At 35.2% G+C, this 16487-nt stretch overlaps 3 protein-coding genes across 3 annotated transcripts in view; 1 reads left to right on the top strand and 2 right to left on the bottom strand.

The window, feature by feature from the left end:
- The window catches only part of LOC119838957 (glutamate dehydrogenase, mitochondrial-like), a 6806-nt gene extending 6019 nt beyond the window's left edge, over window positions 1-787 (bottom strand). Inside the window, exons 1-2 of the mRNA XM_038365115.1 lie at window positions 521-787; window positions 78-201 (exon numbers count right to left, since the gene is read on the bottom strand). Coding sequence (XP_038221043.1) covers window positions 78-201; window positions 521-787 — 391 coding nt within the window. The remainder of the gene's footprint in view (window positions 1-77; window positions 202-520) is intronic.
- A 591-nt stretch (window positions 788-1378) lies between these two features.
- LOC119838392 (phenylalanine--tRNA ligase alpha subunit) lies at window positions 1379-4941 on the bottom strand. Its single transcript, XM_038364328.1, has 6 exons — window positions 4580-4941; window positions 3911-4265; window positions 3282-3559; window positions 2685-2825; window positions 2026-2233; window positions 1379-1620 (listed from the first exon to the last, which is right to left on the bottom strand). Exons 1-6 carry the CDS (start codon window positions 4850-4852, stop codon window positions 1400-1402), a joined length of 1476 nt encoding a protein of 491 aa, XP_038220256.1. The 5' UTR covers window positions 4853-4941; the 3' UTR covers window positions 1379-1399.
- A 329-nt stretch (window positions 4942-5270) lies between these two features.
- The window catches only part of LOC119836906 (saccharopine dehydrogenase-like oxidoreductase), a 17400-nt gene continuing 6183 nt past the window's right edge, over window positions 5271-16487 (top strand). Inside the window, exons 1-4 of the mRNA XM_038362363.1 lie at window positions 5271-5430; window positions 6771-6947; window positions 11655-11842; window positions 15730-15859. Coding sequence (XP_038218291.1) covers window positions 6782-6947; window positions 11655-11842; window positions 15730-15859 — 484 coding nt within the window. The 5' untranslated portion in view covers window positions 5271-5430; window positions 6771-6781. The remainder of the gene's footprint in view (window positions 5431-6770; window positions 6948-11654; window positions 11843-15729; window positions 15860-16487) is intronic.

The following is a 16487-nucleotide window of genomic DNA, read 5'->3' as shown; positions in this document are numbered from 1 at the left end:
AATTTAAGACGTTGTCACGTCAAAATATATTCTCGAGTCACTTTGTACGGGCAGGCAAATAAATATTGAGGTCTCACCTCCCTTACAAGGTAACCGATGAACGCTATGCTGCGAGCGGTAAGCGAGAACTATCTCGTAGTCCCCGTTCTTTCGTTGCAACGGGAACTCGAATTGTAACGAACTGTTGCAGGATCCCATTACCTTGAATGGTTTTAATTATTACAAATTATAATAAAAATATGTAAATTCAAACAGATAAAATATAATATAAATAGGTACATGTAACATACATGGAAAAAGAAAAGTAATCATTGACGGTTATTAGGGCTTCAGTTATTCGAAACGAAATTATGAGAATATATCAGGAAAGAGATAATTATGATATTACAAACATTATTTGTTTCATATAAATAGCGAGTAACCTCTGTAAGTATTAAACATACTGAGGTTGCCAATACTAAATCATTCATCAATAATAGAAACATTACACAAAGTTTTGAATTCACAACACTTTACATACTTTAAGAATGCCAGCCACTCTCTGTTGTCGCTTCTTATCCGAAAAATGCGTATGTTTCTTTAAATACTCCACCAACGTCGGCTCACAAACCTTCACGGCGAAATGGTAATAGTATTCTACCATTCTGTAGAAGCTCGGGTTAGGGTCGTCTATAATATTCTTCAAATGATCGGGTATCTCATATTTTCTAACGCTCAATCTAATGGGCCCACTTTTTATAGTTAATCCTAAGTTTATTATTTTCTTATATAGAGAAGTTAAAGCCATAATTTTATTGAAAAAACAAATTAAATTAAATAAATTAAGACACGATTTTAATTAAAATATCAATGACAAATAATATAAATCAAAGTAGCCATCGTGATTTGTGTGACGTGTTTTTATATTTACATTCTGAAAACATATATTCCATAAAGAGTTACGGAAAAGTGGCGAAACTCTTTACTTATTATAATTCATGAATACAATATGTTCTGTGTAAATTGCTTCCATAATCCATTGTCGTTTTATTTTCTCACTTACAATAATTGTGCGAATTGCCTTCTAATGTAAGGGGACGTAAAGCTTACTTAGATTTATCAACACATATTTATTTATTGTCTATGCTTGTATTTCTTACTTCACTAACGTTTGACTGACGATGGCAACTCGTACTTTTTGAATAAGCGGTCATCCTTTTGCACAAAATGTGTAGAATACTAAAAAGTCCTTTGAATAAACCTCACCTCATTACTCAATTGTTTACATTGTAAGATATATCCTGCAGATGTTTAAATTTATTCCTACAATAAAAATATCCAAGAATGTCAACTCAACTCCAATTAAATTCAAATAATTTTAGGATAATAAAACTCCAAATCAATAAATATCATCATTTATTCACTTATCGAGCCTACATATAGGGTTATTCTGGACCATTTGGAGGTCTACCTTAGGGCCGACGAGGTCCCTAATGTTATTGAGTCCATACTTGATCATAGTGGGCCTTTCGAGGGACAGACCCCAAGCAATGACATTGACGTCTTCAGGCAGACCCATGGGCAGAAGCATCTCTGGTCGGAACACGCCAGAGTTTCCTATCTCTATCCACTTTCCGAGACCTGGAAAGTGTTTTCGTTAGTAAGTGAAGTCCATATCTGTATCATTAGTCTATACTATAGAATATAGACTATATATCTATGCATATAACGATAGACAAAATCAATTTAGCAGCTTTATTTTAAAATAAAGCTGTCTAACTTATTTATTATAATATATAAGTAGGGTTTATAATAGCATACCATTCTAACGATTATGCGAATTGTTTTGTCTCGATTTTCCCAGGATGAATTACAATCATTAACATTATATCCATTTATCCTCACAAACTCTCATATTAGTTTATTTATAAGTCAAATAGAATTGAAAAAAACAGGTTGATTATAAGTAATTTTAAACCCTTACATTTCTAAAGTTGGTTCACAAAGGAAAATTACCACAACAGATCTAAACCAAACTAAACTCACCCGTATGATACGCGAATATCTCCATACTTGGTTCCGTATACGGGTTGTACGCCGGTTTGAACTGCAGCTGGTCGAAGCCGAGTCTCCGGAAAAAGGTATCCAGCTCGCTGATGAGGTCAGCCAGCCCCAACCCACGGCCAGCTACCACACCTTCCACTTGGTGGAATTCGGCTAAATGGGTAGGGTCTAGGGTCTCGTTGCGGAATACCTGGAAAGATAGGTAGAAATGGTACTAAATAAGTAGTTTTCCATGTGCAGAATTTATATAAAAAAGATAATGTTAGTTACACCATAAATATTTAAGTATTTTTTTCTTTTTTGCATTAATCTCCAGTTGGATTAGAATAATAACTGTTGAACTGTGAAAATTTGAATAGATAACCCAGGCACAAGTCAATTTTTATCACTTTATAATTAAATTAAAAATAAATTCAAGTATAATCGTAATAATGAGACCTTACTGCTTATTTGGAAAGATAATTTACGCTGGCTTAGGTGTGTCACATAACATTTTAGTTTGATTTAACAATTGGTCAATAATTAATATATTAGGATTGCATTGATTGATTGAAGATTGTTAGTAAATAGTACATATTTATCTATGTATTTCATTCTAAAGAGAAATGTAGTTTAATAAACAAATGTTTGATTTAGTCTACCTTATCAATGCTAAAGTACTTCTGCGACGTGAATTCCTTCTGCTGCGCCAACTTGTAGAGCATGCGAGCGCTGACCGCCGTGGTGTGCGTCCGCAACAGGTTCTTCTGAGCTTCTTCTATCTTCCACTCGTATCTGTAACCCTACTCTGAACTCTTTATTTATTGTATTTAAATTCTTTACTGTACCATCACAAAATATACACAACAAACACACATGAATACAAATGGTACAAAAGGCGATCTTATCGCCTGCGGACTACTCTACCCGACAACCTTTCTTTATTTTTTTTCTGATATTAAAAGCTTTTATATTAATATTAAGCTAAAGAGTTTGCTTGAATAATCTAATGTCAAAATAAATAACTTGTTTGAATGATAAAATATTCATTTATTGTTTTAAACTTATTCTTTTTATTTACAATAAAGAAGGTAGCTGTATTTGTATCACAAAAAAGAAATAAAATATAGGTGTAGCATAATATTATACACCTATTTATTGTGAAGAAAGTGAGAAAAAAAAATACTAATGTAAGAATGATTTAGATGATATCACTATACATATTTAAGTTTTAATATACATTCACATTAAAGCCTTACTTGTGATCCATAACCCCCTTTGCTGTGCACCTTCTTGACTCTCTCCAAATAATCCATAGGGAACTCGGTGCTTTTAGCTGGAGAGGAAATGAAGAAGGTATCATGAGCATCTCTAGCTGGATGCTGCTGCGGTTGGAACAGTGCATCAAAGTTCCAGAAGGAACTTTCCACGTATTGGTTCGTCGGCATCTCTGTGAAACCCATCTCCAGGAAAATCTCTCGGAACTCAGAACGGACCTTTAGGAGTGGATGCAGGTGACCACATTCTGGTGGTTGGCCTGCAAGTATATTTTGCGGTAATATTGCAACTTGTGACATGGTATAGAAACAAAATACTGCTTAATTAGGTAGCTCAGGAAGGAGAAAATTTTTAACTACTTCTAACAATTATGTTCAGACAGCATCTGCCAACCAGCAGTTAATCAGAGTGGTAGATTATGGCCTGAAAACTCATAGGAATACTGTATCTATGCAGTGAGATCATAATATATGTGGCAATTTGATGATCACATATTTGGGACCATTGGGTGTCAAAAACTTACAAAAAAAAGGCAATTTGTACACTTAAATCAAGTGTAAGAGAAATGTCAAAATAGCAAGTAGTTAGAAAAATTTCATATCAAACTTACCCAAAGCATCAAAATTATAAGGTTTGAATTGCAAGTCTTTCCATGCTCCAGTCACAAGCATTTCTGATGTTAAATCAGTCTCTAATTTCTTTATAGACGTCGCGAATTGTGGGCCCTTTGATAACACAAAGCTCTTTAAAGTTATCTCTTGCAAAAGCTTGCGTTTTTTGTAATCATTGCGCACACTATCAGTTAAGTTGTCTATTCCTTTCTTGATTTCATTCAGGTTTTCTTGTACAGTGTCGGTGATGCTGTCCACCTTTTTTTTCACTAGTGGTGCTCCACCAGATTTGTCTATGTATATCCAACCAGAGGACATAGCTTTGCTAAAACCAACTTTCGCATTTGGAACTTTCTGTAACAAAACAGTCTATATTACATTTCTAAGAAAGTCAACTAACTAATTTATTAACAGGTCTCTTAATCTTAAATAGTCAGTTAGTTAGTTAAAGATTAATAAGAAGGTAGAAATTATTCATTCACTTATTTCAGTAATAAAATCAGTCTACACTAATATTTTACTAGTATGTTCGTATGTTTCACTCAAAAACCAAAGGACCGATTTCAAAAATTCTGTCACTAAGAGATAGCTGCATCTCCACTCATTGACATAGGCGATCAGCCAGTAGTATAAAATGATGATTGTAATCGGCTGATGTTGTTACATACCTTCATAACTTCTGCCTGAGATATGCCATCATCGGGAATACTTCTGTACAAGACGGCTTCATGGCTACCATTATCAGCGACTACCTGTCCTTCTTCAGTTAAACCCCACTTCGTAGTCTTAACTGGTTCTGATACAACCATTTCAAGTGCTTCGACACTTTTAACGGCACCGACTATTTTCTGATGATCTTCATTAAATTCGGTAGCTAATTTTAACGTGTCTACTTTATCACATTTCGCTAAATAATGTAAAATCCTTTCATTTAGTTCCATTTTAATAAAAAATACCTATTTCTTTTAGGTTATGAACTCAAATCATCAATTTCAATTTATACACTTGACTTTTCATGACATTACTGACGTTTTTTAAATTTTGATAATTGACATGCTATGGGCAAATGACACGACGCTCAACAGGGAATTCAAAATACTTGCATATTTGACTTGTCTGGACTAAATATATATTTATTTCATAATATGATTTCGACTTCACAAAACCTGTTGGATAGTTCTTTGTTTGATCAATTTTTAAAATGTTAAATGGCTACTAACTGACTGTTTATTTATCGCACAGTTTTTTACACACTAGGTAAAAAAAACATTGGTGGCGAAATACCTGGAAGCTTGTCAAATTAATGTATCCAATCAGACGTGTTCATTGTTGGATATGTGACGTCAGTGCGTCATTAATTTTGTCGGTGGTAGGCGGGTTAAGGCGGTAGTGTTTTTGTTAATTTAAATTGTGTTACATGTGCCCACTAACTCTTCTGTGATTTTATGTTAGTTGGTTCGATGTAAGATAATACACTGAATATTGAATAATCAATTAAATCAACAATTTAAACAATAATGTAAGTATTTAAGCTATAATAATATTTATGGAAGAATAATATTTAAGCTGAACAAGAAATTAAAAAGCCGGTCTCCAATTTATATTATACACAAAAAATCTTATTTCGCGTAAAATTTTATAGTTCAGCAGGAAGAGAATACTTCATATTCCTTTAGGTTTCATTTATTTTGATTTTTATTGTTGATATATACATTGAAGCAGCGTTATCGAAGCTGATTCATGGTTTCTAAATTTAGAGTTAATGTTGTTTAAGCCCTCTAACAATATCCGATAGCGTAGGAATTTAAAATGTACGAAACAATAATAAATACGATTATTTATCGCATAGCAATATATCCATAGTATAGTACCTACGCAAGTTTCGGTAGATTTATTAAAAAATTAGTATAATACTATATTGGCTAGTAGCTGCGCCCCGCGGTTTCACCCGCGTAAGTCCATATTCCGTAGGAATATCGGGATAAAAAGTTGCCTATGTGTTATTCCAGTTGTCCAGCTGTCTACGTACGAAATGTCATTGCAATCGGTTCAGTAGTTTTTGCGTGAAAGAGCAACAAACACACACACACATCCTTACAAGCTTTTGCATTTATAATATTAGTAGGAGGATAGTAGGATGCAATTGAAATCGATTTTACTTAGTATATGGCAGGGACACATTTAAATTTATTCTTTATCAAGTATGTTTTATATGTAGGTGTGCAAACAAAATATAAAATATTTAGCATAAACCTGTCTACGTAGCTAAGCAATTTTTTAATAATTTCGATTGTGATATATACACATACGTAAATATCAAACTTGGCAGTTTTTACTCACAAACGTTCTTATGTGGTGTAAGCCTAGAGGCTAGTAAATACCTACTCCTACTGCATACTAAAAATTGAATTGCATTTGATTTGTCAAATCCATAATATGAAGCTACAATTTGGTTCTCAAATAAAATAATAAGAATATGTACATTGCAATGTACTTATATCAAATTAATAGGCAAATTATTACTTTTTTTACATTACCTGCAATTTAAACTAAAAGCACGTAAATAGAATTACAGTTCAAGTTTTTAGTAGTATACAATATACAGATAATTTTTTTGTATTAAAATGCATCCTGCTCCTTCTAATATTATAAATGCGAAAGTTTGTAAGGATGTGCGTATGTTTTTTTTTTTTTAAAAAACGTAACTGAATTTTACCTGTTGTGAAGTTCTATTGGAATTATACAACAGGATTAGTCCAAGATGTTCTATATGCGATTACATAGTTAATTAGGACATCTTGGACTAAGCCAGGAGAGTATTATTTTATTCTCTCTATATTTCTAAATAAATTCCTTAAGAATTAGCGAACATGACGCGCCTGGACCTGGTGATATTCGGCGCGACGGGGTTCACGGGCAAACACGCGGTGGTGGAGATGGCCCGCATGTCCAGCAAGTACCAGCTGTCGTGGGCCATCGCCGGCAGGTCGCAGAGCAAACTGGAGGACGTGCTGAGGGACGCCCGGCGGATCATTGGTGAGATTCAGTTTTTCTCTACCCGTCTACGTTTATTCACTCAATTATTACTCAATTAGACTTCTTAAACAATCACACATCACCGTTTCGGAATGCAGTTTTAACTTCGAACATCAGGCAAGAAACTCTGTAGTTGTTCTTTTCCAATTTTGTCAATTTTACATTAAATATTATTGGTTTAATAGTTTTGAAGGTATAGAGTGAATTACGTTTTCTTTTAGTTTCTATATGTGCGTTTTGCTGTTTTTTTTCTTGTGATAAAGTTAATTATAATGGGGATTTAAGTGGCACCCCCTTGTCTCCTCCCCGGGACTACGGTGACGTTTTTGTACAAAAGAATTATAATTTACCTAAAAGTCGGATAGTTACCTCAGTGAGAAACATGCCTCGGTTTCGAATACGCTAAGTAAGGCATGTTGATGGTGACAGCGAGTCATTACGATTGAAATACCCCCCTCCCCAGTTAAAAAAGTGCCATCAGAGCTGTTTTGAGGTAGCTGCACCCGTTTTGTCCATGTAAGCAAAAATCTTCCACGGCGAAACGTTGACTGGCGTTTTTATTTAACTTGTATTTCTTAGTAAGTATTTGGTTCACAATGTTTTTATTATCGATTGTAGTTTGAATCGCACATTAGAGTTTAAATGATACAGTTGGCCGTGATTTTCAGTTGAATTGCTTTTATATACTTCGGACATTTAAAGCGCAATAATCCATACCAAAAAAGATAGTATTTCTTTTACTTTATAGCGGATTGAGCGTTGCTCTAGGAATTATTAATTGTCATTTATGTTATTAAATGTTGTGCTTAACGAAATCTGATTAATTGTTTATACATATTATTATCAATACCTATGTAAGAAGTTTATAAGATAAATAGGGATTCCCTTACAAACCGTAGCATAGGCCACGTCTATTTTAGAAAAATTTAACACAGAAGGAGCTGCAAGCTATCATGTTAAAGTTACATGAATTTACACAATCTTATTAACTAATCACATTTAAAAGTAAAGTGAAAAAGCAAAAACTAATACGCATAACCTTTTACGATCGTCTTTCGTAGTCGTCTGTTTATTGTCAAACAAAAAATGAAATTTTAATGACTTCCAACTACGTCAGCGAGATCATGCATTAGTTAGCAGCCATTATGCTATGGTATGGCATCACCATTATGTCTGTTACAAACATAAAAAAAATATTCAATATTGTATTTTGATGCACGATTCACATATTCGAATATATATGTATGTAACCTTTGTGAGTATAATTTCAGATGTAGTACCTACAGGCTAATCACCGAAACGGTTGGACCGATTAAGGTGTATCTTTCTATCATATAATAGGAGTAGCTTATGATATCTGCTCTATCTAGATCTTGCGCCGCACATTAAAATCACCCCTGGAAATGTGCAGGGATATATTTAGTATTCAGTAGCTAGTTTAATATGAGTTCTGAGTTCAATATAAATATTTAATGACTGGTATCCGCAAGCGGCCGTGGTATTGACTGTAATATTTACGCTATGACGTGAGTTGTGGGTTATAATATTAACATTAGTAGGAATGCATTTAGGTACGTGATTATCCATGGTAAATTAATGTAAAATTTTTATCTGTCTGTCTATACACATGGCACAGGTGTAGCTAGGTGGTAGTTTTAGAGGTTCATATCTGACAAGCTTACAAATATATTGTGATGAGATGAATGAATTAAAATGAAAAATTGAAATAGATGAAGTCTTCAACTAAAGATGCTGCTTTTTTCATAAAAATCAGCTCAAAGCATGTGATTAATATGCCTGTTTTTCTTTCGGGGCGCAGCTAGTTATCATCGTATAATAACTAGGTCGTCCATGTTTTACACACATGTGTAATACACTAATCTATATAACAGATTTTATAAATCCACCTAGGGCATTAGAGTATTAAAATAACATCGTGCAAATATTCGCGTTTCTAATATCAGTAGGGAAATTTATATTTAAGGTATTTTTTTAATTATATAAAAGCCCTTATGTAAAATAATTACAAGGTACAGTAGAAACGCAGTATAATGATAATATATAATTATAAATAAAATTCATCGAAAACAATTACCTGCGTCGAGGTCGTAGTTCAATGGAAATCTGATATAACATAATGACAAGTAATTGTATATTATTATTATTAGTTTTTTGTGTCATAGCGGGCAACTGAGCTGGTGGTTCGCCTGTTGGTAAACGATCACCACCGCCCATGAACATTCGCAGAGGCTCAGACCTCTGCGAATGCGCTGTCTGCTTATAAGGGTCAAGGAAAGGATTGATGACTGGTAAGAAGGAATGGACTGGGTAGGGTTAGAAGAAGGAAGTATGCCTCCGCCTCCCCCACTCCCCGTACGAAACACAATAGCAAGCTATTTTTACGCGCCGGTTTTCTGTGGGGGTGTGGTAGTTCCCCGGTGCGAGCTGGCCCAATTCGTGCCGAAGCATGCTAAACGTACATTGAAATGATATTTTTTTTGGCATTAACGCGATTCTCGGAGGACACAATTTCTTATTCACGTTTAGTGAGTGTTTGCGTGGTAGATAAGTAAAACTTCTAGATAGTGTAGTTGCCAGCTTTATCTCGCTAGTGTTGAAAAAAGGAGCTCACACTTTATTTAATAAAATGGCAACATTACAGGAAATTTCATGGGACATTTTGTAGCAAAAATATAACCAGTAGCCACTTTTCCGTTAGCTTCGTGTTTTCTATAAATTAATATTTGTAATATTTGTAAATTGATAAAACCAAATGCAAACCAAGCATTAATTGCATATTATAATTGATAATAACAACGAAAACAATTAATCAGAATATAATTAATTTCATATCCATTTAAATTAGGGTAAGTAGCAGAGGAAAACTATTTTTAGCATTTAATTACAAATTAAAATAAAGGAAAACAACATCAATTCGTGTTTAATTATTCGTGTTTTCGATATTGATTATTGTAATGACAGTATGTACCCTTGGTGAAACGAGAAGTTATTTTTAAGAGAAGTGGAAAAGGCTTTTAATCAAGACCTTTAGTATTTAGTAGACCATGGATATAAAGTAGTTTGCTAGGTATAACAAAGAAAGTGTAACGATACGTTTCTGAATCGCGCAAGCGAAATTTTTTCGCTAGAACATAATACAATAGGGGTTTTATCAACAGACCAGTCCTGTAATGAGTTCCTTCCATTTCTACATCATCATCAGCCTATATGTTCCCACTGCTGCGACACAGGCCTCCTATTAGGGTTCAGGCCATAATCCACCACGCTGGCCAAGTGCGGGTTGGCAGATGTCACATGTCGTCGAACTTTTGATTCTTGGACATGCCGGTTTCCTCACGATGTTTTCCTTCACCGTTTTAAGCAGTGGTGATGGTATCCACATTTCCTGTACGCTCGCCCGGTCTCGAACCCCGTCTTATCGATTTTGATGTCCGAGGTGTGGTGGTGAGACCACTGAGCCACCACTGCCATTTCTACATAACCTGTTACAAACTTTAGTCTCATACATAGTTTGGGCTATTACGTAATAGGTACTTGTACTATGTTATTCAAACGTTTTCAATTATTCGAACTCTTAAAGCGAAACATTATATTTTAAATACAACAAACGTTACTTTGCTTACAAAACATACAAGTACACTTTCGGTATGTTTGTTATGGTAAACCTAGAGAGGTATTATGTTGTAAATGGCTGCACGTGCTTGAATAAAGAGTAGCAAACAAATCTATCCTATTGGCTACTTATATTATAAGCGCGCAATTTTGTAAGAATCAATGTACGTTCGTAAGTCTTTCGCATAAATCAGCTTTTTGAATCTTTATGTAATTTAGTTCAGGAATAGATTATGGTCTGGATAAGCACATAGGCTACTTTTTATATCAAGCTAGCTATGGCATTTGAAAAGTATTCATAAAATTTCTATAAATTAGAAAGTTAAAGTCAAAGGCCTTCAAAATTAAAGTCCTTTTGAATCTGAGTCTCTTACTGTTGTGTTTAGCTACAATCCTACTTTATATATTGCGGAAAGATTTAGATAAACAATGAAACACCATCATCATTTAGCTAGGCAAGCCCAGCAACTCTAATAAATTTTACAAACTAACAACCTAAATTTTATAAACAAACTAGCTGCACCCGGCAAACGCTGTTCTGCCTTACTCTTATCATTTAGGGGTGTGAAAAATAGATGTTAGCCGATTCTCAGACCTACCCAATATGCTTACCAAATTTCAGAGGAATCGGTCAAGCCGTTTCGGAGGAGTATAGAGACTAACATTGTGACACGAGAATTTTATATATAAGATATGCATTGAAATAATATTTAAATAAACAAAATAACCTTAATAACTAATCTTATCTTAAATACATTGCAATAAATGACATGTCACTTTGTTTGTCCGCTATGAACGCCTAAACTACTCAACCGATTTTAATTAAATTTGCACACCATGTGAGTTTAATCCAACTTAAAAGGTAGGATAGTTTATATTATTTCAAGTAGAACAAATTACAACCCGGGCCGAGCCGAGGCGTGCAGCTTGTAATATTCATAAGAACTCTTGCTAACTCGTCCAACGAGCATGTAAACACATCACTTTCCAGTGGAGCTCGCTGAGAGTGTGCATTTCTCGCACGAAATACTACTTTTCCATGCTTCCGCATAATCTTGGTCTAATTGTATCCAGGCGAAGAAATATCCTGCGCGAAGATTATAATCGCCGACGTTAAGGACGCGCAGTCGCTCAGGGACATGTGCTCGCAGGCGCGCGTGGTCGTCAGCTGCTGCGGCCCGTACCGGTTCTACGGCGAGCCGGTCGTGCGCGCGGCCATCGACGCGCAAACGCACTACGTGGACGTGTCGGGGGAGCCGCAGGTGAGGACGCGACGCGACGCGACGCGACATGACGCGACACGACACGACACGACGCGACATTACACGACACGACAAAACACAATTAATCATATCACAATGCAGTCTGATGATACGATACGACACGATAAAATATATAATAAATACGATACGATATAACACGACACGGCACATAACGTCACATTGCAATACAATGATATGACCCAAAGTGATAAATCAAGAGGCAAAAGAAACTCATTCAAAGATTAAAGAAAACACCGTTCTATTTTAAAAATTTAAAAAAATAGAAAAAAAAAAACCATGAGATGGGATTCGAACCTGTGTCCTGTGTCCTCGACCTTGATCACCATGTGACTTCGATGTAGTGAATAACATATATAATTTAACTCTGTAATAATAGAAAGATTCAGATCATATAACGTAAATGCTAAGAAAATTAATCTCCTCGTAACGATGTCCACTTGCCGACCACCTAATTACAGCGCTCAGTGGAGCTGAAACGAAACTCATTATGTGTGGAATTCATTAACACACGCATGTTACTACTGCAGCTCTATTGTTTCTGACCTACTTTAACGTAGAAGGATAGAAATAATGAAAAACATGCATAAAAATAAAAAAAGGCTGAAATATCAAAATCTGGGAATTAACAAAATATGTTCATATCGTTTTAAAATTTACCCCACTTGGGTACAATAATTTTATTTGAAACTAGCTGTTCGACCCGGCTTCGCCCGTCGTACGTATATACGTTTAGGCTATATAGCCCATGTCACTCAGGGAAGTTGCAGCTTCCTAATGGTAAAAGAATTTTTGAAATCGGTCCAGTGATTTTTGCTCGAAAACGATGCAAACGTATAAAATACAAAATTTTCTTCTTTATAATATTAGTGTAGAAAAATTTAATACCTATACCTAGTGTGCATGATTTATCTAAGCAGCTCTCAAGCGAAAAAATAGACGAGCAGTAAACGCTATAGATATCTCCCAACAATATACAAACAAATAATTAATCGTCTTTACTGATGGAATTATACATAATATAGGTTTCGAATTTTTGTCCATTTGGAAAAAAGTAACAAATAATCTAATTCTTTCCCCTTAATTATGTAAGTAAATTGTAAAAAACATATTAGAATCATTAATCATCGTTCACTATGAAGATCAAACATATTAAGCGTCTAGAAAATCTATTAAAAAGCTTATTGCGTGTTGATGCGTTTCGTAATTGCAACATTTTTATCACTTATTGGTTAGAGGTCGACCCATTGATAAGATAGTTCTATATATATGGTATTTGTATATCATACTAGCTGCGCCCCGCGGTTTCACCCGCGTAAGTCCGTATCCCGTAGGAATATCGGGATAAAAAATAGATGTTGGCCGATTCTCAGACCTACCCAATATGCTTACCAAATTTCAGAGGAATCGGTCAAGCCGTTTCGGAGGAGTATGGCAACGAAAACTGTGACACGAGAATTTTATATATATAGACAAGACTTACTATATTTGTTTATTATTGTAATTAATAAAAATTATTGTTATCTATAAAATTACTTTAGCTGTCTTTTTAATGTCATAACGGGCAACTGATCTGGCGGTTCGCCTGATGGTAAACGATCACCACCGCCCATGAACATTCGCAGAGGTAGTGCCTCTGCGAATCCGCTGCCCGCTTTTAAGGGGTAAGGGATAAGTGAAGTCCCGTGTCCCCTAGTGGGGTATGGGGCAGATGATGTACATCTGTTTCACTGATCGATTTTTCTTTAGGGACAAGTAGGTGATCAGCCTTCTGTGTCCTGCCAGACCGAGACATTTTTTTTTCTATGTTCACGCGTTAACCAGTGTAACAAGGAGGCGGTCGGTGAGGGATAAGGCAAGGAAAATATGATCGACTGGAAAAAAGGAATGAACTGAGAAGGGTGAAAAAAAGGAAACGGCCGTAGAGTATAATTATTCAATGTAATTTAAGAAGTATTTCTGATTATAAATATACATTTTATAGTAAACTAATTGTGCCGCGCGGTTTCACCCGCGGACGAAATCGCGGATAAAAGCAAGTATTTCTATAGCTTGTGTTATTTTTAAGCTAGCTAAGAATATCATAAAAATCTGTTTAGCGGTTCGCGTGAAGAGCAAGAAACATCCATATATTCTAACAAACTATTACGTTCGTAGAATAGCATTTACATAGTGAAAAATTACGTGTTTGGCGTTCGAACACAAGATTTCCGAGTAATATGTGAAAAATTCCGTGACGAATAATAGATATTAAGATATTGTATGATTAATATTGTGAGTGTCTAGACAAAACCAATTGTTTGTACAAAAATGCAACAAAAAGTGAATAAAATAATTAAATCTATAAAAACAAGTTAACGTCATTTGAATATTCAAGTATCTAATGGTGATACAATTAAAGTATTTTGTTGTAGTTATTTGATTTAATTATAATTGAGTATAACAATGCTGATGATAAGTTTAGATTTTTTGTATGTATGAGCTAATCTCGGAAACTTGTGGTACAATAGATAAATCGTGAATGAAAAAATCCTAGCTTAGCCTAGTAGCTTAATTAAATAATTTTTAATTATCTATATTGGACATACAAATAGTGCAGCCATATTTTTTTATAGTTATTGGTATTTGATAGCATATCAGTATTTTTATCTCAAACGGCTGCTAGGGTTGCTTCTTTCCACATATTCGTGACGCAGGGCTGTCACCACGCTATAAAAATACATAATTATAATTAATTTGCAAATAGTACTAAGTATTTATCTTTCCTTATTTATTTTGCGTGTAGGTTTTGCTGATATAATAGGTGCTTAGTGTTTGTTCTGGTGTCTGACATCATCGCTATCGAACTGTAGGATATAAATAATTAAGGATACTATATACATATATCATTATATTGTGGGCCTTAATTGGCAAGCTGATAAGTTTCAAACACGTGTCTTCATCCCACTCTCTCGAGCACTTAGACAAGTCATACCTATTATCTTACCGGTTCGGTGTTTGTTTCTTTTTGTTTTCTCCAAAATTAGATTGCTTTTTTTATGAAATAGCGGGCAACTGAGCCGGTGGTTCGCCTGATGGTAAGCGATCACCACCGCTCATGAACATTATGAGGTAGCTCGCTATAAATGCGTTAATCGCTTTTAAGGGTTAAGGGATAAGGAAGTGGTTGACGTCGGAAATACAGGAATGGATTGGAAGGGTGAGATAGAGAATACGGGCTTGCTTCTCCCTCACTCACTGATCAAAACACAGCATGTTCCCCGGTGCGAGCTGGAAATTCGTTCTGCAATTCGTGCCGAAGCGTGCTCGACTCCTTCACTCAGCATTGTATAATTCTTAAATGTTTTAATCATAACCCTTTCTTATGATGCCTATAATCAAATTGACTATCTCTATGCCAAATTTCAGTCCGATCGGTCCAATAGTTTGGGCTGTGCGTTAATAGATAAGTCAGTCAACTTATGGTTTTTATAACTAGTCGAAGTATCACTTCGGATTTCACGATTCTACGCTCATTTAAATAAATTTTTATTGTTCCTTTGAACATATTTGACTCTTGTCTCTATTTAATAGATTTTCAAAATTTCATTAATCCTCGACTTTTCGCACGATACAAACACCATAGAACTCAAATTAAAATTATATTAACACTAAATTCACATACACTCTAGTCTTCTACCACACAAAAGCACGCTAGCCAAGTGTGGGTTGATAGATGTCACACGTCGTCGAATTTTCAATTCTCGGACACGCCGGCTTCCTCGCGATATTTTTCTACACCGTTTCGAGCAGTTTTAGTTTTTCAACTATACTTTTGCTTCCAGCGTTTTCTAACCCTCCAATACTAACACCAATTCCACCATTTCCAGTTCATAGAAACAATGCAACTGAAGTACGACGCGCAGGCGCGCGAGGCGGGCGTCTTCGTCATCAGCGCGTGCGGCTTCGACAGCATCCCCAACGACCTGGGCGTCGTCTTCCTGGAGCAGAACTTCGAGGGTGAGAGGAACAGGTTTCTGCTGCTCGGAGATTGAGGAAAAAGGAGAAAGAGAATTATTATGGGCAGAGTATGAGAAATAGGAAGTTATAGAGATCTACGGTGGTCAGAGAATGAGAAAAGAGGTGAAAGAGTTATGGTGATGAGGATGGGGATAAAATCGTTACTTTTGTATTTTTTTAAACGACGGTGCCAAAAACGGGAAGAATTTGAAGAATTTAATTGAAACATTGTAATATAAAAACATGTGAAGTAGTTAGAAAATTATTTTTTTTTAGTTTTGGTACTCGATCGAGCTTCAATCGCTGGGATTCCCGCGGAGGGCACTATTGATTGATGTGATTCCTTTTTGTGTTTGAAAGGAGATTGTCATGGTCCTATTTTAGAGTTTGGGTTGGCTCCTCCCATTGGTAACTCGGGGACGTCGTTTATTATTCCTATTGACCTGTGAATGGAGATAGATAAGCTATATATAAGTTATCGGTAAGCTGTTTCGAAGGTTCTTTTCATCATTGAAATGTGCTATATACAATTGTATGAAACAGATGTAATCTACAATATACTTAGTCTGGCCATAAATACTGTTACACTTAATTATAAAAAAATATTACATTTGAATTTCGAATCTGT

This window comes from Zerene cesonia, chromosome 3 (assembly GCF_012273895.1).
Source record: "Zerene cesonia ecotype Mississippi chromosome 3, Zerene_cesonia_1.1, whole genome shotgun sequence".
Lineage (NCBI taxonomy): Eukaryota > Metazoa > Arthropoda > Insecta > Lepidoptera > Pieridae > Zerene > Zerene cesonia.
Note: the sequence above shows the minus strand (reverse complement) of the source record. Positions and strands in the feature narration are given on the sequence as shown.